At 44.1% G+C, this 23,645-nt stretch overlaps 1 protein-coding gene across 4 annotated transcripts in view; it reads right to left on the bottom strand.

Annotated features, from left to right (window-relative positions):
* Window positions 1–23,645, bottom strand: part of DBNL (drebrin like) — a 40,588-nt gene that overhangs the window by 12,924 nt on the left and 4,019 nt on the right. For all 4 annotated transcript variants that reach the window (XM_083480576.1, XM_083480578.1, XM_083480575.1 and 1 more), the window contains exons 2-7: window positions 21,771–21,826; window positions 17,130–17,242; window positions 14,970–15,044; window positions 12,758–12,904; window positions 5,324–5,401; window positions 2,902–3,053 (exon numbers count right to left, since the gene is read on the bottom strand). In XM_083480576.1, coding sequence (XP_083336702.1) covers window positions 2,902–3,053; window positions 5,324–5,401; window positions 12,758–12,904; window positions 14,970–15,044; window positions 17,130–17,242; window positions 21,771–21,826 — 621 coding nt within the window. The remainder of the gene's footprint in view (window positions 1–2,901; window positions 3,054–5,323; window positions 5,402–12,757; window positions 12,905–14,969; window positions 15,045–17,129; window positions 17,243–21,770; window positions 21,827–23,645) is intronic.

The raw sequence follows: 23,645 nt of genomic DNA on the forward strand, positions 1-23,645 counted from the left end.
AGAAAGACCCAGGTTTAATCTGTTAGCACCTCCTGGTGCTGCTGGGGTAGAAAGACAACCCTGGACTAGACAGGCCAAAAATATGACTCACTGTTAATGGAGCTTCCTACATTCCAGATTTCCCGCATTAGCAGAGTATTGGACTAGATTACACTTGGGGTCCCTTCCAACTCTGATTCAGAAATGAAGTGAGTGGGCACAAAAGACTTTTCAATTAGAGAGTACCATGGTTATAGAATTCCTTCCCAAGGAAAACTAGCCTCCCATCCAGAACTGGATCTTTAAGAAGGCTTTTAATTGCTAGTGCTGCTTTTTTTAACTAAGATGCTTCAGACTTTTTATTTTCATAATATACAAATGAGAGACTATATATATATATATATATATATATATATATATATATATATATATGGTAAAGGTACCCCTGCCCATACAGGCCAGTTGTGTCCGACTCTGGGGTTGCATGCTCATCTCACTTAAGAGGCCGGGAGCCAGCGCTGTCCACAGACACTTCCGGGTCACGTGGCCAGCGTGACAAAGCTGCTCTGGCAAGCCAGCACCAGCGCAGCGCACGGAAACGCCGTTACCTTCCCGCTATAAAGCAGTACCTATTTATCTACTTGCACTTAGGGGTGCTTTCGAACTGCTAGGTGGGCAGGAGCTGGGACCAAACGACGGGAGCTCACCCCGCCGCGGGGATTTGAACCGCCGACCATACGATCGGCAAGTCCTAGGCACTGAGGTTTTACCCACAGCGCCACCCGCGTCCCATATATATATATATATCAGTAAAAAGAGAATGCTATCCTGAAAACTAGCATTTAAAATGGTTTATGAATAAAATCCAACACACTGCAAATGTCATGGCAATTCTTTCCTTCTTTCTTTCATAATAGATCCATGTCATCCATAAAACATTACCCTACACTTGCAGCTGTGCACATTTAGCTGAAGTTAACACACACAGTAATAATCCCATATCCCATTCTGCACTTAACTCCAATGCTAACCTATGATTATAACCCCAAAATACATTTTTATGGTTAGATGGAATATTATACCAAGTTATACTCTGCCTTTTCCAGATACTTCAGTTTTTATGTATTCTGCTATTTTTATGTAGTGCACACGTATTTTGTGGTCTATGTTGTTTTTATTTTACACTTTTTGCTTTCTCAAAGCTAAGCTTAAAAGAGTGAAACAGGAAAACCATCAGCAAGTTCAAATTCAATTTTTAGCGCATTATGCCGAAGAACAGTTTCCTCAACCTTTGCAGCAGAAATACTTTTGAAAAGAACTACAAGGAAGTCCCCCTAAAGATCTGTCTCTACGGAGGCAGGATAATTTTGGCTGCGCACTTCAGGGGTATTTCCCCTGGGCTCACTGAAGTCTGGTGACAGGAACACCACAGGACTTTTGACATCATATCCCCCACCCCAAATCTCTTTGATGCCACATCACTGAGACGTAAGCCAGGAACAACATACCATCTGACCTAAGCCCTGCTCTCAAGAGACAATTACTTCTGGTGTCGGCAGGGCAGAGCAGGAGAGGGGGACATTATTTCATCTGGGATTGTCACAGGGTGTCCTCAAGGGGCTACTCTTTTGAGAGTGCTGTAAGTGCTTCATTTTCTAAAGAGTGTGAGATTCTCTCTTTTTTGCTGCTTACTGTTATAGCAGATGCTATTCTGCTGCCTCTTTAAAGTACAGTGGTACCTCGGTTTTCGAACGTAATCCGTTGCGGAAGACTGTTCGGCTTCCAAAACGTTTGAAAACCGAGGCGCAAAGGGCGGCCTGCAATTTCAGTGGAGAAATTTTTTTAAAAAAATAAATCAACTTCTGAGGCACGTTCAAAAACAGAAGCATTTACTTTTGGATTTTTGGCGTTCGAAAACCGAAAAGCTTCCAAGACACTCGAAAACTGAGGTACCACTATACAGTGGTACCTTGCGTTAAGAACTTAACTTGTTCTGGAGGTCCATTCTTAACTTGAAAATGTTCTTAACCTGAGGTACCACTTTAACTAATGCCCCCCCACTGCCGGCACGCAATTTCTGTTCTCATCCTGAAGCAAAGTTCTTAACCCAAGGTACTATTTCTGGGTTAGCGGAGTCTGTAACCTGAAGCGTCTGTAACCTGAAGCGCCTGTAACCCGAGGTACCACTGTATCTTAATTTATCTGTACTGGATTTAATTTGATTCAAAAACAAAACAAAACCAGGGCTATACTGTATATCTTTTAAATATTTAACACTCACTTCTATTCCAGAGAAAAGAAATATTTCTGCAGAGTGTTGTGAAAGTTCAAATCACCTCCCCAACTATGAAATTTACTGTGTGGCCCTTGGAAGGTCACACTCTCAGCCCAACTAGTCTCATCATTGTTGAGATGCTAAAGCACTGCTCTGAGCTCCCGGGACAACACTGGGAGGACTTTTACGGTCACAGGAAAGCAGTGCATCAGAAAGACTGGCATAGGCCATTGCACTGACGACTTCCTCCGGATCTGTAACAACAGAACTCACAGGAAACACGCTTAGGCAAGTAAATGAAAAAACTCAGTGTGTTTGCTTGGGTTCACAAACTGCATTGCTTGCCTCATTATTTGGGGCTTCCTGTGTGGTTTGGGGTGGGTTGAGGGAAAAGGAGCAATGATATGAATGAGCAAGGTCAGCACCCCAGAGAAGATAAGCCACGTATAACCCGAATACAGTTGACTCCAATCTTGCAAGACAAAAATCATTAAACTGAAGCCGTAAATTCTCAGGCTGGATTCACAGAGGCGTAAGTGGTACTTCACCCCAGCAATTTTCTCTTCACAGAAATTAGAGTGCCAATATATCTTTGCTCAACTGAGGTAGCAATTAATGTGGCTTTTCTTAAAATTAAACAGACTCACTTCTGAGCATCTATCTCACTGGCTCGCTCCTTAAATCTTCGCTCGCGCAAAGTTGCTTCCTGCAATTCCCGCTCTCGGCGCTCTTTCTCCAGACGCTGACGCTCCTCCTCTGCTTTCCTCTTCTCTTCTAGTCGGCGGTTCTCCTCATCTTTCTGAAAGGGTGAGCGCAACAAGTCCGAATTAAAAGCAGCCACCTTTGAAGAATAGGTTACTTCCCCCTCTTCCACCAGACGTGAATCTTAGTCTACTCACACTCTATGTTAAAACATTCACCCAGCCCCTCAAAATTACTAGCTTTGCCTCTGTCATGTCTAATGTAGACGCACAATGGAAGAGGAATGGAGGAAGGGATCTGGGCCTCTGCCACCGGCCCACTGAGTTTCTGTGCTGTTTATGTGAGAGTGGGCTTCACCTTTTTGTGCATCCAGCATGGGAACAAAGAAAAGGGATGCGGGTGGCGCTGTGGGTTAAACCACAGAGCCTAGGACTTGCCGATCAGAAGGTCGGCGGTTCAAATCCCCGCGACGGGGTGAGCTCCCGTTGCTCGGTCCCTGCTCCTGCCAACCTAGCAGTTCGAAAGCACGTCAAAGTTCAAGTAGATAAATAGGTACCACTCCGGCGGGAAGTTAAACGGCGTTTCTGTGCGCTGCTCTGGTTAGCCAAAAGCGGCTTAGTCATGCTGGCCACATGACCCGGAAGCTGTACACCGGCTCCCTTGGCCAATAAAGCGAGATGAGCGCCGCAACCCCAAAGTCGGCCACGACTGGACTTAATGGTCAGGGGTCCCTTTACCCTTTACCTATCCCTCCTCCACTAGCCTGCCCTGTTTCTATGGCAGCTGTGCATGAAGTGAAGTCACATCCTGCTTGTCCAGTACAGGAACATGGAAATTTGCCTTATACCAAGTCAGACCATTGGTCCATCCAGCTCAGTATTGTCTACACCAGGGTTTCCCAAACTGGGGTCTCCAAGGGGGTGGGTGTTGGACTACAATTCTCATCATTCCTGGCCACTGGTCCTGCTAGCTAGGGATGATGGGAGTTGTAGTCCAAAAACTGACAAAGACCCAAGTTTGGGAAAGCCTGGCCTACACTAACTGGCAGCAGTGGGCTAGTGGTAAAGGAACAGACTGTTCTGTCTCTTTGGCACAAGCCCAGTATGTTTCTATATCTGATGTGCAAGAGGTTCGCCTGCTGGGTGTCTAGCGTAGTAACAGAACAGGTTGATGGCAGCCCTCTTGGTTTTGATTTGGAGGACAGAGCTTCACCCGCTCTGTGTTTTGCTGGAGAAAGGATGGGGTGATTTCTGTCTCCACTGTTAGCCTGCTAGATGAAAAGGATGAATCCTTCCTTCTTCACTACCCAGCACAGAAATGCAGTGGATTGCAGAAGAAAATGCAAGGCTTTTCCATACCTCTTCTGGCAGCCTAGCCACTTGCCTGATAGAAACATCTAATTTGCCTATGGTGGCCAAGTTAGAGGTTCAAAATTATGTTGTATTCAATGGCTGCACCTTAGTTCTTTTCCATTTTTAATGCCGACAAGTCGACTTATCACCTTCTACTCCTTATTCTAACACACTTTACAAATAACTCATGCACAGCTCTATGAGGTCAGCGCAATACTGAACTCCACCATGAATGGTAATTTCTTTATTTCCAGGCCCCTCCCCTGGAAGGTGCTTCAACGTGCCTCTTTCACAGTAGGACAAATAATTTATATTTTTTAAATAGCCCATCACATTCTGAAGGTGCAGGACATATAAACAGAACAATGCTCTATCCTCACCCACCACTCAAATAATTTATCTGCACAACATTTTGATTTCTCTCTCCATGCCCAAGTTAAAACTTAGCTCCCAAAACTAGGCCGTCTACTGGGCTCAGTAGACTAGACTGCTCTGAAAATCGGCGTTCCGAAAATTGTCCAGGGCTTGGACTTTGGAGAATTTGCATTGAGAAGGGAGTTCTGTCAGTAGTGAACAGCCGACTGCTGTTCTCACCTTTTCGATCTGAACCAGACAAAGAGCTGTTGTCATTAAGAGGGGTGACTTGAGTGGATCTCAGAGATTTTAATGGAGTCTAAGTCATTCAGGGCTCCACAGGTCATACCCAGCTGCTTGAATTGTGCCTGGAAGTGAACAGAAAGCCAGTGCAAAGGGACTGCTGGCACAACACCCTTTCTGCGGATGCCAGGAAATACTTTGGGCAGGAAGCACCAATATAAATGAAAATGTAACCAAAACGCTTTACAGCCTCTCTGATACAGCTTAGTTACAAACACAGACTCTGCTCCACTGGTTTGAAACTAATTGCTTTTGCTTTGCAAGGAATGAGATAAAGCATGCAATGAAAACATGAGGGAACTGCAAGACCACCCCAGCAAAAACAGGCACACGGAAGTTGTTCGAATTAAGTACATACCTCTGCTTTGGCCCAGAAGCTATCTTTGCTGACTCTTTTGATCTCAGACATGGCATTAGTTTTCTGGTAGACCGAGCCCTGTTGTGTAAGAGGATCACAGAGTTTAAAAAACATCCTTAGTTGCTATTAGTTGTTAAATAAAATGCATGGAAGCTGCTAAGTCTACACTTCTTAGAGCCACATTATACTGAATTTGGGAAGTGTTAACAAAATACTTCGTATATTCTACTCAAACCATTACAGAGGACATTCAAATTGAGACTATTCCCTGGCTGCAAAGGTCTTGGGGAAGGAGGTAGTAAGAATGCATTAAGCCACATTTTAACTCACATCTGCAAGCTCAGCTATGCAGGCAAGTGCAAGAATTACAGGGCCAAGTAATTTTACTAGCCAGTCTGCCCATCTACATAGTAAAAGTAATAGTAATAGTAGTAATAATAATATTATTTATACGCCACCCATCTGACTGGTTAGAGATTGCAAACAAGTACAGTTCAAGAGTATGCATTAGCACAATGCTCATTCACAGTAAACGATGGTTAGTGGTCTGCTGGGTTGTGAAAATGTGGCTGCTAAAGAGGAAAAAGAACAGAGATAAGATTTTTCAAGGGGAAGAGGCAACGGAACTTCAAAAGAGCAAGAAAAGGAGGAAGGAAATATTTGCAGCGGGAAGTGCTTCACTGATCAATGATCAAGAAAAAGTATCTTTGCTTTCTGCAAATCTTCCAGTACAAATAAGGTTTTAAAAAATGCAATCAGTCATATCAGCGGCCAATTCAGAGCACACATGTGGAGCAATGGCAGTTGTGAACTCCAAACAGGATCAGCAGCATTATCCAGATCCATTCAGAAGTCACAAAGCAAAAGGATAAACTCTCTCTCTCTCTCTAGGATGCAGGTTCTGAAATTTGTAAACGTCCATTTCCCTTTTGCAAATTTCTACTTAATTTCCACATTCTTCCGCCTACAATCACTTTCATCTTCCAAAACAGTTTGTTGGAAGGCCAAATTTAACTCCCATTAACACAACCTCAAAAATAACTCGTCCAGATATTAAATAAATTAATCTGAGAGCATGTGAGAAGTTGATTAAAACAGGCAATTAATTTTAAAACCTAAAATCTTCCAAAAAAAATTACAAATAGAAACCTAACAGAGAAGAAAAGGCAATTTACTATTGACCAAGCGCTTCCTAAACCTGATGTCTTAATTTCTGCATAGCTAAATGCTCCCAACATCTAGTGAGTGATGTCAATATATAGGGTAATCCTAGTCAACGAAATGCAAGGACAGTCCTTTCAGGAATGCATGCATTTTGACATTTTAAAGCTTCCTCATGAATTTTTCCAACAAAGGACCAGAATGCAAGAATTATGGGGCACTTACGCCTGCCTCCCCCCCCAGCCAAAAAAAAAGGTGGAAGGAAAGATCTTTAGGTGGCATACTGTTTCCCGCAGAGAGGATTTTATGACTAATCAATTAAGACTTGCCAGCAGCTATCTAGAAGCATGTCAGTGGGAGAGAGAGGCAGATTTCCAGTTTAAGAATACTAATGCAGTGGTACCTCGGGTTAAGTATATAATTTGTTACACTGAATTCAAGGGGCTTCCCATGTGCCCTCTTTTGTGTCTTTTCTAAGTCCACTTCCTACAGATTTGTAACAAAAATATACCAATAATGAACTAATGTGTTACTGCAATATTAACTATTTGCACTATTATTTACAGTGGTACCTCAGGTTACATACACTTCAGGTTACATACGCTTCAGGTTACAGACTCCACTAACCCAGAAATATTACCTTGGGTTAAGAACTTTGCTTCAGGATGAGAACAGAAATTGGGCTCCGGCGGCAGCAGGAAGCCCCATTAGCTAAAGTGGTGCTTCAGGTTAAGAACAGTTTCAGGTTAAGAATGGACCTCTGGAATGAATTAAATACTTAACCCGAGGTACAACTCTATTCAGTTTGATAATTCAGTGAGAAAAGTCAGATTGTGCTGCAGCAAACGGGTAGGTTGCACAAGTGGTAGCTTTGAGATAACAGGAGTATCTGAACTGAAGAATCATAGAATCATAGAGTTGGAAGAGACCACAAGGGCCATCGAGTCCAACCCCTGCCAAGCAGGAAACACCATCAGAGCACTCCTGACATATGGTTGTCAAGCCTCTGCTTAAAGACCTCCAAAGCAGGAGACTCCACCACACTCCTTGGCAGCAAATTCCACTGTCGAACAGCTCTTACTGTCAGGAAGTTCTTCCTAATGTTTAGGTGGAATCTTCTTTCTTGTAGTTTGGATCCATTGCTCCGTGTCCGCTTCTCTGGAGCAGCAGAAAACAACCTTTCTCCCTCCTCTATGTGACATCCTTTTATATATTTGAACATGGCTATCATATCACCCCTTAACCTCATCTTCTCCAGGCTAAACATGCCCAGCTCCCTTAGCCGTTCCTCATAAGGCATCATTTCCAGGCCTTTGACCATTTTGGCTGCCCTCCTCTGGACATGTTCCAGTTTGTCAGTGTCCTTCTTGAACTGTGGTGCCCAGAACTGGACACAGTACTCCAGGTGAGGTCTGACCAGAGCAGAATACAGTGGCACTATTACTTCCCTTGATCTAGATGCTATACTCCTATTGATGCAGCCCAGAATTGCATTGGCTTTGTTAGCTGCCGCATCACACTGTTGGCTCATGTCAAGTTTGTGGTCAACCAAGACTCCTAGATCCTTTTCACATGTACTGCTCTCAAGCCAGGTGTCCCCCATCTTGTATTTGTGCCTCTCATTTTTTTGGCCCAGGTGCAATACTTTACATTTCTCCCTGTTAAAATTCATCTTGTTTGTTTTGGCCCAGTTCTCTAATCTGTCAAGGTCGTTTTGAAGTGTGATCCTGTCCTCTGGGGTGTTAGCCACCCCTCCCAGTTTGGTGTCATCTGCAAATTTGATCAGGATGCCCTTGAGTCCATCATCCAAGTCGTTGATAAAGATGTTGAATAAGACCGCAGATACTGGTCCAGAGGCATCCTGTGTTCTTCTGCATCTTTCTACACCTATTCTCAATAGCACATTCACCTGCATCTTCAGAAGTGGACAGGAGCCCTTATTCCACCTGTCTGAAGTAACAGCCTTGGATTTTTATGAAAACATAATCTCTGACAGAGGTGATTTTCACAACCATTTCTATACAGTAAATAAGGTTATGCTACCCATCAGATCCCAACGTATTCTTGTAGAGTTTGTCATGTCAGTCTATATTTCTCAGGAGCTCTGAAAACTACCGTATTTTTCGCTGTATAACACGCAGATTTTTTCTCCTAAAAAGGAAGGGGAAATGTCTGTGCGTGTTATGCAGCGAATGTGTGGTCCCTGTAGCCGAAAAATAAGGCAAAAATCAAACCGCGCTTCAGGGAGAAGGGAAGCCTGAAGAGAGGAAGTGGCAGCTTCCCTGCATTCTGCCTCAGGGTCTTACTGCCCACCCTGCTCTGTTTCGTTGCTGTGTTTGCTCAAACGGAACAAAGAGCAGGGAAAGCCCCTCCCCTCCAGGCAAGTAGAGAGGAAAGCAGAGCGTCGCTCTATCCTGTCCCTGCTCCGGAGGGAACAATGTTTGTGAAGGGAAGAGAGATTACAGGTTCGGCTTAAAATTCTGATTTGACTTCCTGCTTTTTGTTTTTGGAGACACACAGCATTCAAATATGCTTTCTTCCATTTAAAAGGATGAAATCCTTAAACAGTGGTTGGCTTGTGTGGGTGGGTGGGGGAAAACTTTTGCCTTCCTTTCCTCACGTTATAGCCCTCTCCTGCATTCTTAGCCTTCTGTGTTTTTCCTTCCCTCCCCACTTAAAATGTGGTTACAAAGCATGGATCCACATGGATCCTCAGGATCTTTGCATTGGGTCACCCCAAATTCACCATCAGAGCACACAGCATGTCCATGGCTACAGCCTGTCCCCCCCAAAAAAAATCACACACCCATTGTTGCCTGGGGCTGCAATGGTGCAAAAACGTGGTTACAAAGCATGGATCCACAGGGATCCTCAGGATCTTTGCATTGGGTCAGCCAAAATTCACCATCAGAGCACATAGCATGTCCATGGCTACAGCCTGTCCCCCCCAAAAAAAATCACGCACCCACTGTTGCCTGGGGCTGCAATGGTGCAAAAACGTGGTTACAAAGCATGGATCCACAGGGATTCTCAGGATTTTTGCATTGGGTCACCCCAAATTCACCATCAGATCACATGTCTGTGGCCACAGCATGAATCACAAAAATGATACGTCCACTGTTTCATTCAGAATATTTTTTCCCTTGTTTTCCTCCTCTAAAAACGATGTGCGTGTTATGGTCAGGTGCGTGTTATAGAGCGAAAAATACGGTACCTGTTTCCCTTAAAACCAGGAATGGTGAGTCCCCACCCCCCACTGAAGGCATCGTCTCCTTTGTGGTTGTCAGCGGTTGCATGTAGGTAGGAAGTGAGACTAACACCATCCTACAAACACACATTCTATCTTGCACAATTTCTCTTTTTAAGATTCTTTAAAAATTCTTAAGAAAATGAGAGAGCATAGAGGGTGTTCTTAAATTAAGGTGATACTTTACTTAAATCAACCCCCCTCACACACATTTATTATATTTTTTATTACTTGTATGTATAGCCTGCTCTAACCAAAGAGTGGGTTGCAAAAATGTCACAGTTAAAACAAATTCAGTTTGAATTATTATTATTATTATTAACAACTGAATTTCTATACCGCCTTATCCATAGCTGTCAACGTTTCCCTTTTTTTAAGGGAAATTCCCTTATTCTGAATAGGATTCCTCGCAAAAAAAGGGAAAAGTTGACAGCTATGCCTTATACCCACAAGTCTCAGGATGGTTCACAGAATAAAATCAGAATATAGAACCACAAAATACATAATAATAAAAAACAACCCAATACCCCCACCCCACCCCGCAAAAAAACACATCTTAAAAGGGCATAGGATGTCAATCAAATCAACCAAAGGCCTGGTTAAAAAGGAACGTTTTTAAATGAAATGCAAACCCACCTGTGAAATGCAAACCCACCTGTGAAATGCAAACCCACCTGTGAAATGCAAACCCACCTGTGAAAACACAAAACCCACCAAGGACAAAACAGCAGCAGCATCGCAGGAGGTTGGACACATCGCCAAAAGGCCCGGGTAAAGAAGTGCACCCTGACCAATGGCGAAAACCCAAACAATGGTGGAGGGCGCACATCAGAGGCAAAGGCATTCCACACAAAAAGACCTCCTGTGTATCACTGCCCCTCAAACCACAGAGGGCAATGGCCCTAACAACAGGGCCTCCCTGCTGATCTTAACACCTAGGCAGGTTGATGTGGGAGGAGGCATTCCTTCAAGTCATAGAATCATAGAGTTGGAAGAGACCACAAGGGCCATCGAGTCCAACCCCCTGCCAAGCAGGAAACACCATCAGAGCACTCCTGACATATGGTTGTCAAGCCTCTGCTTAAAGACCTCCAAAGTAGGAGACTCCACCACACTCCATGGCAGCAAATTCCACTGTCGAACAGCTCTTACTGTCAGGAAGTTCTTCCTAATGTTTAGGTGGAATCTTCTTTCTTGTAGTTTGGATCCATTGCTCCGTGTCCGCTTCTCTGGAGCAGCAGAAAACAACCTTTCTCCCTCCTCTATATGACATCCTTTTATATATTTGAACATGGCTATCATATCACCCCTTAACCTCCTCGTTCATGTATACCCCATCCAGACCCCTCATTCAACCTAAACTCACAAACATACACACATACGATTCATACACACCAAACTAGATCCAATCTTCCAAACCACTCTGCCCTCTCGATCCAGCAGGGCAAGGGCAGCCTCCCCTCCTCTAGCACAGATACCTTTTGAACAGTGTTTCCCAACCTTTTTTGGGCAAAGGCACACTTGTTTCATGAAAAAAATCTCGAGGCACACCACCATGCCAGATGGGGAAAGGTCACTTTTTACTTATGTAAAAAAAAAAAAAAAAATAGTAACAGCATAGAAGGTAATGGTTAGGCTAGCATCCCTCTTCCAAATATGCTAGGTTTTTATTTGCAGGGAATGTTCTACATGGAAAAGCATTCAGCACTGTCATTCTCCCATCTGCCATCTGAATTGGTACTATTCTGGGTCAACTTACTCTGCTGCATGTGTAGATGAAAATGGCACCAAGTGTGGGGGAGGGGGCAGAACAGGTTTCAGATACAGGATATTAAGCATACACGTACTTCAGATTGAGCTGGTTGCTTGCTTTGCAAGTTTTCATTTCCCAAATGACTGCCTTGGCAAGCGCAATACCTACCAGGCTCAACGCCGGTATCGCGCTGCCGCTTCCCGTGCTCTCAAGGACCCGGGAGGAGGAAGGCGTGAAGGGAATCCCGAAGGCGCAAAAACCTCGCGCATGCGCAGGCCTTCCGCCTGCGACAGCCCAGTAGGCCGGCCGAAGCGAGCAGCGATGGGATGTGGGAGGGAGGGAGCTCGCCGCCCCGCGTGTGCCTATGTGGGGCACATTACAGCCCCGTGACGTCAGCGCCACGCAGGCAGCCAGGCAGGCAGACGGCGAGAGCCCCGCACTGGGCGGCCTCTCCTCGCCGCCGCCGCCCCGCCTCTCGCCGCCCGCCTCGCCCGCCTCCCTCCCACGGCACACCAGGCAACGTCTCGCAGCACACTAGTGTGCCACGGAACACCGGTTGGGAAACACTGCTTTTGAAAGCATGAATCCTGTTGGCTTTTTTTTTAATCAGTTGAGATTTCCAACCATGCAGCAGCTAAATGGAAAACAGGAGCTGCCTTTACATGGAGTTATCAAGAGGCTGGGAAATAGCACTGTGAGGGGTCTCTATTGGATACTATATGGTTCTTTTTTTGTCACTTACGTTAATAAATCTGTTGCCTCATTTAAACCTCCTGCAACAAATGCTACCTTGGGGATTTCTTTATACTGGCTTTATGGTGGAATGGCTATTCTTCACTTTCAGTTTGTTGTTTTTGCATGGTTACTGAAACCAATTTTAAAAAAATTAAAGCATTGTTTTTGAAGACTCCATCCTTGCAAAGAGCTCTTCCCTACACCTACTCTCCCTGGGACACCTTCCTTGGAACTTGGAACGGAAGAGGTGGGCCTCCAAGAGGCACTGTGAACCCCCAGATTCCCCGATTATTTTTTTTAAACAAACGAAATCTAATCCCTTGTCTCTTCACAACACGAGATCCTAAGTTGAAGCTCCAAGACAAGCTGCTTCTGTGAAGCAACACATGCCATACAAACTATTAGCCTTCGGTGTAGGGTATTTATTTTAGCTCAGGTGCCAACAAAAAGTTCTCAGCAGCCTAGCCAATCCATTCACCACAATGTTCCTCCTCCTGTATGCCACAACCAATGCTACCAAGAGCTCAGAGCAACTCACCACTGGAGTCTGAGGACCTGCCTCCTGGAACTTGCTGCCTTCTTTATGAAAGTTGTAGTTTGCTCCCGAAGCCTTGGCCACTTTCTCTGTGATGACATCTGGCTCCACATCCTCGTCGGCCCGAGCATTTATTGTCACATGAGCACCCTGAAATGAGATGCAGAGAAGGGAGAGCTAGAGGGCAGGAGAGCGTCATCAGTCAGTGCAAGACTAAATCTTGCTCTAGTGAAGGGCAATCTGGAACCCCTCTCTCTCTTTTCTGCCAGAACGTTCAACACAAAAGGACCCCCCCCCCAAGGTGGCTTGCAAAAAAACAATTCCACTAGGGTCGTTTCCATGCTCCCTCCCCCTCCAAAATGTATCTGAATGCTCTGTAGTGGTATTTCCTTCCCCATAAGCTCCAAGTTTTTCTAGCTTTTCTTCTACTTTAATCTCATCTTGCATTCCTGACTTCTGGCAATAAGCAGTAACTCAGCTGCAAATTTCGTAGTCTCCACCACCCATATCCCCTAGGACTGCACTGTGCAGAGACTGGGGATGAGAAATCAGAAGGTTCCAGTTGTGCTTTAGGTGAGCTGCTGGGTGATGAAAGTAGGGCTGGGTGATATATTGCTATATCGTCCAAAACCATTTGAAGTCCGTATCGTGATAACTGTTTCATAATTTTTAACATGGCAATTTATTTGTGTGCTGTGCAAAAATCACAATGCCTGAAAAAACACCAAGCCAGCCAATGTTTCTCTCGACTCTCGTAACCCCTGTTAACTCTGCCAGCTCAGCTCACCCCTGCCTCCTGCAGGGGTAAGTGAATCACAAGAGCAGGAACTGGCAAAAATCACGACGCAGGAAAAACCGCAAAGCCAGCCAATGCAAATTGCAAGTTGCCTGTATGTAATGGTCTGAGAACCTCGCTGCATTTGAACCTATTTCCAACAAATGTCAATCTCGTGCACATACGTATTTGGAGGTATTGTGGTCCTGAGCTGTTTAAGGTTTTATAGGTCAAAACCAGCACTTCAAATTGGGCCTGGAAACTATTTGGAAGCCAGTGCAGACAGGCCAGGATTGGTGTCAAATGCTCAAACCACCTTGCCCCACCTGGCCACCGAATTCTGCACTGACTGAAGTTTCTGAACAATCTTTGGAGCCAGCCCCATGTATAACAAACCGCTGTAATCTAACCTAGAGGTTACCAGAGAATAAGACAATGGGAGTTAGGGGCGCAACTGGGCTCAGACATATAAATTACTAAAACCATTAGTCTAATCCACTCCTTCTGCAAGGAGAAAAATCCGTAAGGATAAAATCCTGCCCTACCCCAAGTGCTTTGTATGTGGGTCAGGAAATAAAAACAGATGAATAGAAGAAAAGTTCAAGGAGCCCAAACTGCGTGGATGTGATAACGGGAAAATATATGGAGGATTGCTGTCCTGAAGGATGGATGTTCACTTTGGTATGGCTTGATATTGCTCACTGCTTACTGAATGGCTTCTGAATGGTTAGTGGCCATTTCAAGTTGAAAGAGCAGTGCTGCCAGGTCAGATTAAAGTTCCATCTAGTTTTGTTGCTGGGGGCCAATTAGGTTTCAAGACTAGCACCGTCTGTCTGGTAGCTGCCTACAGTGGTGCCTCGCAAGACGAAAAGAATCCGTTCTGTGATACTCTTCGTCTAGCGGTTTTTTTCGTCTTGCAAAGCAAGCCCATTGAAGGATTAGCAGATTAGCGCTATTAGCGGCTTTTAGCGGCTTATCTGCTGATCGGATCAGCTGATAAGCGGCTTAGCGTCTTAGAAAAAGGGGGGGAAGGGGAAAAAATCAGCAGGAACTCGCAAGACATTGTCGTCTTGCGAAGCAAGCCCATAGGAAATTCGTTTTGCGAAGCACTTCCAAAACGGAAAACTCTTTCGTCTAGCGAGTTTTCCGTCTTGCGAGTTTTCCGTCTTGCGAGTTTTCCGTCTTGCGGGGCACCACTGTATTCCCTACTGCTCGATTTCTAACTGGGAATTACAGTGCAGCATTAAGTCTCCAGTGTTCTCCCCCACCCCAAAAGCGACTCATAGGAGGTCACCCCACAAAACCTCCTACTACTCGGGGAGCACAGAGGTCGACACACCCCAAACTCCTGATACCATTTGACCACAGAGCCATTTATATGGGAGGGCATTCAGCCGAAAGGAAAGACGAGGATGGAAAATAAAACGGAAGATTAAATACCTTTAGGAAGTTTGCTACAGAGCTGACATGGTTGGCGCAGGCTCCCTTTCTCACATCATTAACGCCTTCACCAAACTATGAAAAGAAAACATGAGGAGCTTAAGTGGGGAGCGGGGGACACACCACATATCAAGGGTTATTTACTTTACTCCAACAGAGTTGCCAACTGGCAACTGAAGATGGGAGGAGGAAAGAAACACTTTGAACACACATGGAGACAGACCTGGGTAACAGCTGGATTTTATATTTCCAGAGAGCTTTTTTGGGTGGGGGGAGTTTTATGTTCCTTCTTCTCCGCAGGTCTTGGTGTAAACCGAAACCAGAATATCAACTAACAGAGCCTCCTTTCCATGACTCTTGTGCCTCATGTGGCATTCCATCTCGAGTCCATGACCGGATGCAAATGCCATGACTTCAACAGCAGGCATGGTTTTTTTCACCTCCATCCTGCTTGGTTTATCATCTAGCACTTTGTTTCCCCAAGTACTGCAGTTGAGATTGACACCCTGGAGTCTATGGGACTGCGAATAAAGACCATAGGGTCAAAAAGGGCCTGGGGTAGAAAGGAAGTTTGCAAGATACAGTGCAAAAAAAATTAATGAGAAACGCGAGCCTCAGAAATAAAGAATATGCTCCTGTACAAAGAGCTCCCCTCTTGCCAATGAGGAACCTCTACTTAATGATTCTGAATTACAACAGTTTTCTCAGAGCATGCTGCTTTACTGAAAAAAATGTATACAGGTGCACTTTTACTTTTTTGTTTTAGTTGTACTTTATTTTTTTCAAGTTATGACTCTTAGCTATGGTGATTTATGGTTAATAAATGTTGATTATAGAGTGATATTTCTTGGCATCATTTCATCTACGCTCCTAAGAATTTGGTTTGGGGTTGATGATAACTTTATAAACTGATCAAGGGGTCCATGAACTGAGAAGCTTGGGAAACCATGAACTAGGAAGTTTGAAAACTCTTTTGAGGCCTTTTGGCTGGCCTAATAAGCCGTTGTCCTAGTATAGACATTGAAGTTTGACCAAAATAGAATTACTGAAGGGACTGGACTCCAATGGCACTTCTCTACAAACTGTTTATGTTAACTATTCTAAGAGAGCCATTTATCATTACAAGATCCAGCTCCTCAACTGTAGACCAGGAAGAATGGGGTGAAAAGGATGCATGGCAGTCTGAACTAGGAGGCAAAAAAGGTGGAAAGTTTGCAAAGCCTGAATTCTAAATATCACTAAATTCTCAGATTAAAACGTTAATGGAACAGTTTTAGTTAATAATTTCTGCCATTCTAAATGTTAACCTAAACTTCCAATTATCGAAATAAGTAAACTGGGGGGGGGGGGGGGACCTAGTTTATGACATCATCTACACATATCATATTAATGTGTTTTTTCCAGAGAAGTCTTAGTGGTAGTGGCTGGCGGTTTCCATAAGGCTGATCATACTTCCTACAACTTTTGCCCCACTTTCTGCTATCTTGTTTTCCTTCTAGTCAGCTGTTTGCTCTTTCACTGAAGTTTCCTTAACATTTGTGCAGAGAATTTGCAGCAGCTTTGCAAGGCCCCACTTGGCAATATAAAATGAATGCTTATATTTTAAATTCTCTCTCTCTCTATATATATAGTGACTGCGATTAAAACATTTGATTTTATACATCTTTGTTAAGAAAGTTAAGTTAAAACAGGACTAACATCACAGATAACTTTGCACAGGATTGCAGCCCCAGTGTTGGTGGCCTTTTCATCATCGAGGCAAGTGCTGGGGGCTCTCTCTTCCCCTTGCACACAGAGATTAGCCATTTCCAGTTCCCTATTTGTGGCAAGCCATAGAACAATGTTTCACACAAGCAAGCGCACTTGCCTGCAAAGGAGGACCAAACATTCACACACACACACAAAAAGAGTCTGTTTGGACAATCTGCAAACAACTGTCACAAACTAGGATTGGTGCTGATCTCTGTGCATGAGGGAAAAGAGGAAAGACCCAGGATTAGGGTTGCACCTGAACAGCCGCATTGGTACATGTGATACAGCTGGGATCTAGGTGTTGGATTTTCCAACACTGGTGCTTTACTGTGAAAGGGCTTCATCTTTTTCATAACGAAGGCTACATCCCCTAACTTCCATAGCCAAACGGAACCATATTCTACATACCCAATTGATGAGCACATATTTAGGCAAGCCGGAGTTCGGATCTTTCACTCTGCAGAAAGCATACATCACTTTCCCACTATTGAGCTCTTCCACCATCTCCTCCAGGCCACCATCTGTATAGTATGGTTTGACGAGAAGAATAACAGGTAGAAGTCAAAGCAACCGATTAACTTTGTCAATAAAATCCGGTATGCAAGGACAGGACAAAGATTAAACCACACTGCACAACAGGTAACATCCATTAGCTCAAAGTGTTTATAAATAGGGGCTGAAATACAACGTCACACATTAAGACTGCTCATACCAGTACTTGCATTAGTGCAGTGAAATGCGTGGCTTCTTTCCTTTTTTGCTGTGAAAAGCTGGTCCCCATGCAGCTCACAAAACCGCCCTCACTGAAGCTTTCGACACTCCATTCAGTTTCAAAACGCTTGATATGCAGCATTTAGAGCGTCTTCTATTCAAGAAAGCCCAAGTCTAAAGCCCACTGGATACACAGACCTAGTTCCATGGTTATTTGGAGCCTAGCCTTTGTTTATATAAACCTACTAACACAATTGGCCTTCTACAACACGCAGAGGTAATGTAGCAGACAAAATGCTGGGATTTGGACATGGGAAACTCTGCTCCAAATCCCTGTTCAATTACAAACCTCACTGGAAGATACCAAAAATAAACCAGTCTCTCTCAGCCTAATCTACCTCACACGGCTGAGAATGTAAGACTCATTCTTTTGCAGCAGAAAGGGCAATCAACACCGGACATTGCTGCAGCAACGCAGAAACAATGCAAATGACCACAGATGATTGACAGGGGGTGTAGGTGATGTCACCATATTGACAAGCGGGCATGGCTGAGCAAAAAACTGCCTTATGGGTCACAATGGACTCCCTGCCAGGCCAGACCGTCACATAAATTTAATAGAACAATGGTATTAGGAATCGTAAATTATGTTGTTTCTTTAGCTCTTTTCAGCATACAATTAAAACAAAAGATAACAGAGTCACTGTCTCCTATTGATTTCTACCAGAATAATAAGCCAATATGAAAGCTGCTGTTGGAAGAGCAAATACAAATTCCAAGCTAACCAAAGGAACATTGTTGGTAAATTGAACCACTGAGGAAGGACGGAACATCCGTCTAGAAATATTACTCCGCCATAAAATATTCAGGAAGCACATTAGCTGAAAGCATGAAGACATTTAGGATCCTGCTGTTTCCCCAGAATTCTTGCAGAGAATGCTTGGGGAACTCAGTTCAGAAGCGGAATCTAACAGTTATAGATACTTTGGAGGTTGGGCAAAACACTACAATCCAGAACATACCGTACTTTTCGCACCATAACACTCACTTTTTTCCTCCTAGAAAGTAAGGGGAAATGTCTGTGCGTGTTATGGAGCAAATGCCTAAGGATGGCAGGGGAATCTGCTGCAGTCATGAGGAAAAGGATCCATGGTTCCCCTTCCTTCCCTCCTCCGTGGCTCGCTTTGAAACAGCAAAGCGGGAGAAGAGCCGCTGAGTGGGGAGGAGGGAGAGAAGCAGAGCCTGCTTGCTTCAAAGTAGCAATGCGGGAGAGGAGAGGAGCCGCTTACACGAGTGTAAGCGGCTCCTGTCTGGTTGGCTCCTTTAAAGCAACCATGTCCCTCTCTTCTCCCCACCCAGCTCGCGAAATAGCAGCGAGGTTTTTCAGATCACTAAGCCGGGGAGGTGGGAGAGAAGCAGAGCCTGCTTGCTTCAAAGGAGCAAAGCGGGAGAGGAGAGGAGCCTTCTCCTCTTATACCCCTCTTCTGCATTATTAGCAGCATCCCTCTCCACACACCCCACGCGTGTTCCTTCTCCCCTTAAACCCCTCTTCTGCATTATTAGCAGCATCCCTCCCCACACACCCAAAGCGTGCTCCTTCTCCTCTTATACCCTCTTCTGCATTATTAGCAGCATCCTTCTCCACACACCCCACGCGTGCTCCTTGTCCCTTGAGTGCTTTTCCTTCCCTCCCCACCTAAAACGTGGTTACAAAGCACAGATCCACATGGATCCTCAGGATTTTTGCACTGGGTCACCCCAAATTCACCATCAGATCACAGAGCCATGTCCATGGCTACAGCTTGCACCAAAAAAAGCACACACCCACTGTTGCCTGGGGCCGCAGTGGTGCAAAAATGTGGTTACAAAGGATGGATCCACATGGATCCTCAGGATTTTTGCATTGGGCTACTCCAAACTCACCGTCAGATCACATGTCTGTGGCCACAGCATGAACCACAAAAATCATACATCCACTGTCTCGGTTATATATTTTTTTCTTGTTTTCCTCCTCTATAAACTATGTGCGTGTTATGGTCGGGTGCGTGTTATAGAGCGAAAATACGGTAGTTAAGGACATGCTTCAGGAGGTGCAGGATCTTACCTTTTTACTACCAGCACCACCCTGTTCAGCACTAAGCCTGTCAGTTCTCACCACTAACAAAAAGTTAACAGCAAGAAAGCACACCTTCTACCTATTTGGATGGTTTCTATTATTTGTGCATTCACTTTTTCTCAGAACCTGGAGTGTGTGCATTTTTAAGGACTTTGGGCAGAGCTCGGCAGAAGCAAGTCTCACCATATTCAATAGGACTTAATGCCAGTTTAAGTGATCTCAGGAGTTGAACCCTTGGGGAAGCACAGGGTGAAGGCATTTTTAAATATGGCAGAAACACACATTCTGTGCCCTGAACAAAGCAAAAATATGTTCTGTTGACATAACCCACACTTCAGAATCCAAGTCTATCCACTCATAATTTGCCCCTGCAATTTTGCTGCTGCAACAATTTCAAAGGCAAAGTTCACTTTTCTACGAAGTGCTACTCCTTATAACCTCATCATCAGATATGTTACCTTTTATTTGAGAAACTTTTTAATTTTACAGTAACAGGTTCCTCTTAAAGCTGTTTTCTTTTGACAGTCGCGTATTTTAATTCCCTTATGTAGGAATCAGTCATCTCAAAACACAGGTCAAATTTGAAGAAGCTAACTTCTCAGGCCCAGACCACAGCTGAACTTTAATTCTTTCTCACCCATCAAATCCTCCCCCCCCCAAAAAAAAAGCTGCTTCCCTTTTTCTACAGCTGAAGGAGAAGAGGTTTTAGATGAGCTGTCTTCAACATGGAGCTTCTCCTTTTCTACTGCCTTCCTATTAAGATTTCCAGGAACTGTGGTCTCTGCCCTTCATAGCTACAGAAGGAAAATTGCTTCTGTCCTTGAAGCTTTATGATAAATAAAACAGTCACTAATGAAGAAATTGCACCTTGCATCATTCTATTTCCCACACACCTATTAAAAGCACAAGAAAGACTGGTCTCAGGCAAATTAAACTTTTTTTTATTGGAACCATCAAGAGTTAATGGCTTGAAAGCATTACTCTGACTTGGTTCGGACACACCCAAAACATGGCTTAGCCCTAACCATAGTTTAGAATCCTCATCATGGCGTGAAAACACTGCGCAAATTGTGATTTAGAAATGTGTTTGCTTTTGGTTTCCCTGTCTACTCAGAAGTAAGTCCCACTAAATACAATGGGGCTTACTAAGTACGGATAGGTTTGCAGCCTTGCTCTCTTCTAAACTTGTATTTTAACCAATTGAAAGGCAGCCAACTTTTAACTTTAACCAGTTGTATATAGCATTAATTCTCCCATGACTATAATATTTACAATAAATGAAATAAACTACAATAATACATGGGGGGGGGGAGCCTGAATGCTAGTAAGTATGCCATAGCTTGCAAACCCAGGCTGAACCAACTGGATTTGCTAGCTGATCACAAACCATGGATTACCAATTCATAAATCATGGCAAAGCAGATAGGCTTCCTTAACCTCCACTACTGTATGTAATTCATGCCACGGGGCATAAGTATTGGGAAGAAAAGTGAAAATTTCACCAGTAACAGAAATGTTTTGCCTTTTGACATCTACACCGTTTTGACAACAGATCCCATCATGGTGAGATCCTAGCCTGCCTCACTTTTACTTTAAGGTTTCTTTGCAGGCATTGCTGAAAAATGAGTGAGCTTGCCAAGGAGTTAAGTTGTTTGAAATTGCCATTTTATACAGAATTCCTCACATACTGCATTTAATCTTAAGTCGGGCATTCTGCCTAGTAGTTAACTTTCTTCCTCTGGAGTTTGTGTTTCAGACACTGAAGCACACACAAAAGGTTTAATTTATTTTCAAAATGGCCATGTAAACTATTAACCTCACCGCTTCACTTCCACATTGTATTGAAAACACGCTCGATATAAAATGTCTTGCTTCCTTTCCCTTGACAGAGTGGAGGTGTCGTTCACTTTGCCTCCCATGCTTCATTTTACTGAACACTTCTCAGAATCCTGCTTGTTTCTGAATGAGCAAAAACAGGCAAACCACTCAAGAAACTGGTCTTTTCATGGTGCATGCAGAAAAGGGAGATGCTTTTAGAACAATGTCAAGAGAGATAAGACTAACTGGGCCACAGGGCAAGTTGCATTTGAGTAACAAAAAGCAGCTTGTCAAGCAGAGAAATAAATGCAATCTTCTCTATAAACACGGGAGCGCAGACAAACACAAAAATAAAATCCCCAGGCCACATATAGTAAAAGGTACACTTCTCAAAATGCACTCACCTCCTGTCCCAGCCACTCTCAGGTCATTGCTGTTACCCTCATAGGTAAACAGAGCCCTGAAAACAACAAGGTAAGGATGAGATTAAAGGGAACTGATTAACTCAGGATAACATTTCATGCATCTGATGAAGAGGATTCCACTCCATGAAAGCTCATGAAAATAAATAAATTTATTTTGTCTTTAAGGCTCTGGAAAAGCACTGCATTCAATCACATACTCATTATCAGCCCATCTCAAGTTGATCCCTGGTTTCAGACATATTCCAGCTATGGATCTGCAACTCCTCACATCATTTCCACTACTCCATCACCTCTCTGCCTCATAATTTCTCACCTCCTCCTGACAAACACCCACTTCTCCAGCACTGCCACAGCCACAGAGTTACCTTGAGCACTATTTAGTAGAAAGATGAAGTGCAAATTAAATACATGATGAAGATGGTGATAAATAATTTCATGTCCAGTGTTATTACTGCATCTCTTCACCATGTGTAATTCCCAACAAAACTTTTATGCCACCCATCTGAACTGCCTGTCACAGCAGCTTTGGACATCTAAAGGCCAGTGTATGACCTGTTGCCAATTCTCACTTGCAGGCTTACTCCTGCACCCCAACACATGGATGACATGGTCAGGGAAAACATCCCACTCTATAGCTACAAGATGCTCCCATGTAGGACTTGCACATTTTCTGACAGGATTCGTGTGCTCTCAATAGCTGCGTTGCAGGCAAAGGTTCAAAGGGTAAAGTGCCACATACTTCATTTCTTGCTGCTGTGCAGCTCTTAAAGGCGTTCATACACTAATGGAAGAGAAGTAACAGCTACCTTCCGATGAGGCTCAAGCTATCTGACCTTTCTCAGTCCTGCATCCTGTGTAACTGAACACATCACACCAGACAATCTACCTCAGAAGTTACTTGGTTTGTCAGCAGGTCCCTCCCCACCACAAATAAACATTAAAAAATGTGCAGAGCACATGCTTTTGTTTGCGTGTGTTTTTTTGTGTTTTTTCTTAGATTTATATTGTTTGCAAATAATTCTCAGACAGCAACAGACTGTACAGTGGTGCCTCGCAAGACGAAATTATTCCGTTCTGCGAGTCTCTTCGTCTTGCGGTTTTTTCGTCTTGTGAAGCACAGCTATTAGCGGCTTAGCGGCTATTAGCGGCTTTAAGAAAAAGGAAACAAACTCGCAAGACTTGCGAAGCAAGCCCATAGGGAAATTTGTCTTGCGGAACGACTCAAAAAACGGAAAACTCTTTCGTCTTGCGCGTTTTTCATCTTGCGAGGTACCACTGTATGCTTATATGCACATGACGTTATCAATTCTTTGCCATAATTCAACTGCAACTGTGCTGCGTTGCAATTTATATTAAAACACAGAGCAAGTCCCTTTAGAAACCCAACTGCGCATGACAGAAGCCTCAAGCAGGGCTAGAAAAAGATGGAATTCTAATCTTGAACAGCAGAAATCCTCTGCATTGCTGACTTGGAACAGCCTCAAGGGGCTTGTTTCCATACCTCATACTGTTCTGCAACCGCAAGTAAAATAGAATTGCCTTTTGTCCAGCCACATCACATTGTGGCACAGCCTCAACCCAAGTCTTCACCTGCTTCATAGGTAAGGTAGCTTAGGTAAAGGTAAATGGACCCCTGACCTTTAGGCCCAGCTCATCTCGCTTTATTGGCCGAGGGAGCCGGCGTACAGCTTCCGGGTCATGTGGCCAGCATGACTAAGCCGCTTCTGGCAAACTAGAGCAGTGCACGGAAACGCCGTATACCTTCCCGCCAGAGTGGTACCTATTTATCTACTTGCACTTTGAGGTGCTTTCGAACTGCTAGGTTGGCAGGAGCAGGGACCGAGCAACAGGAGC

The sequence above is a fragment of the Podarcis liolepis genome (assembly GCF_965112155.1).
Source record: "Podarcis liolepis genome assembly, chromosome: 16".
Classification (NCBI taxonomy): Eukaryota; Metazoa; Chordata; class Lepidosauria; order Squamata; family Lacertidae; genus Podarcis; species Podarcis liolepis.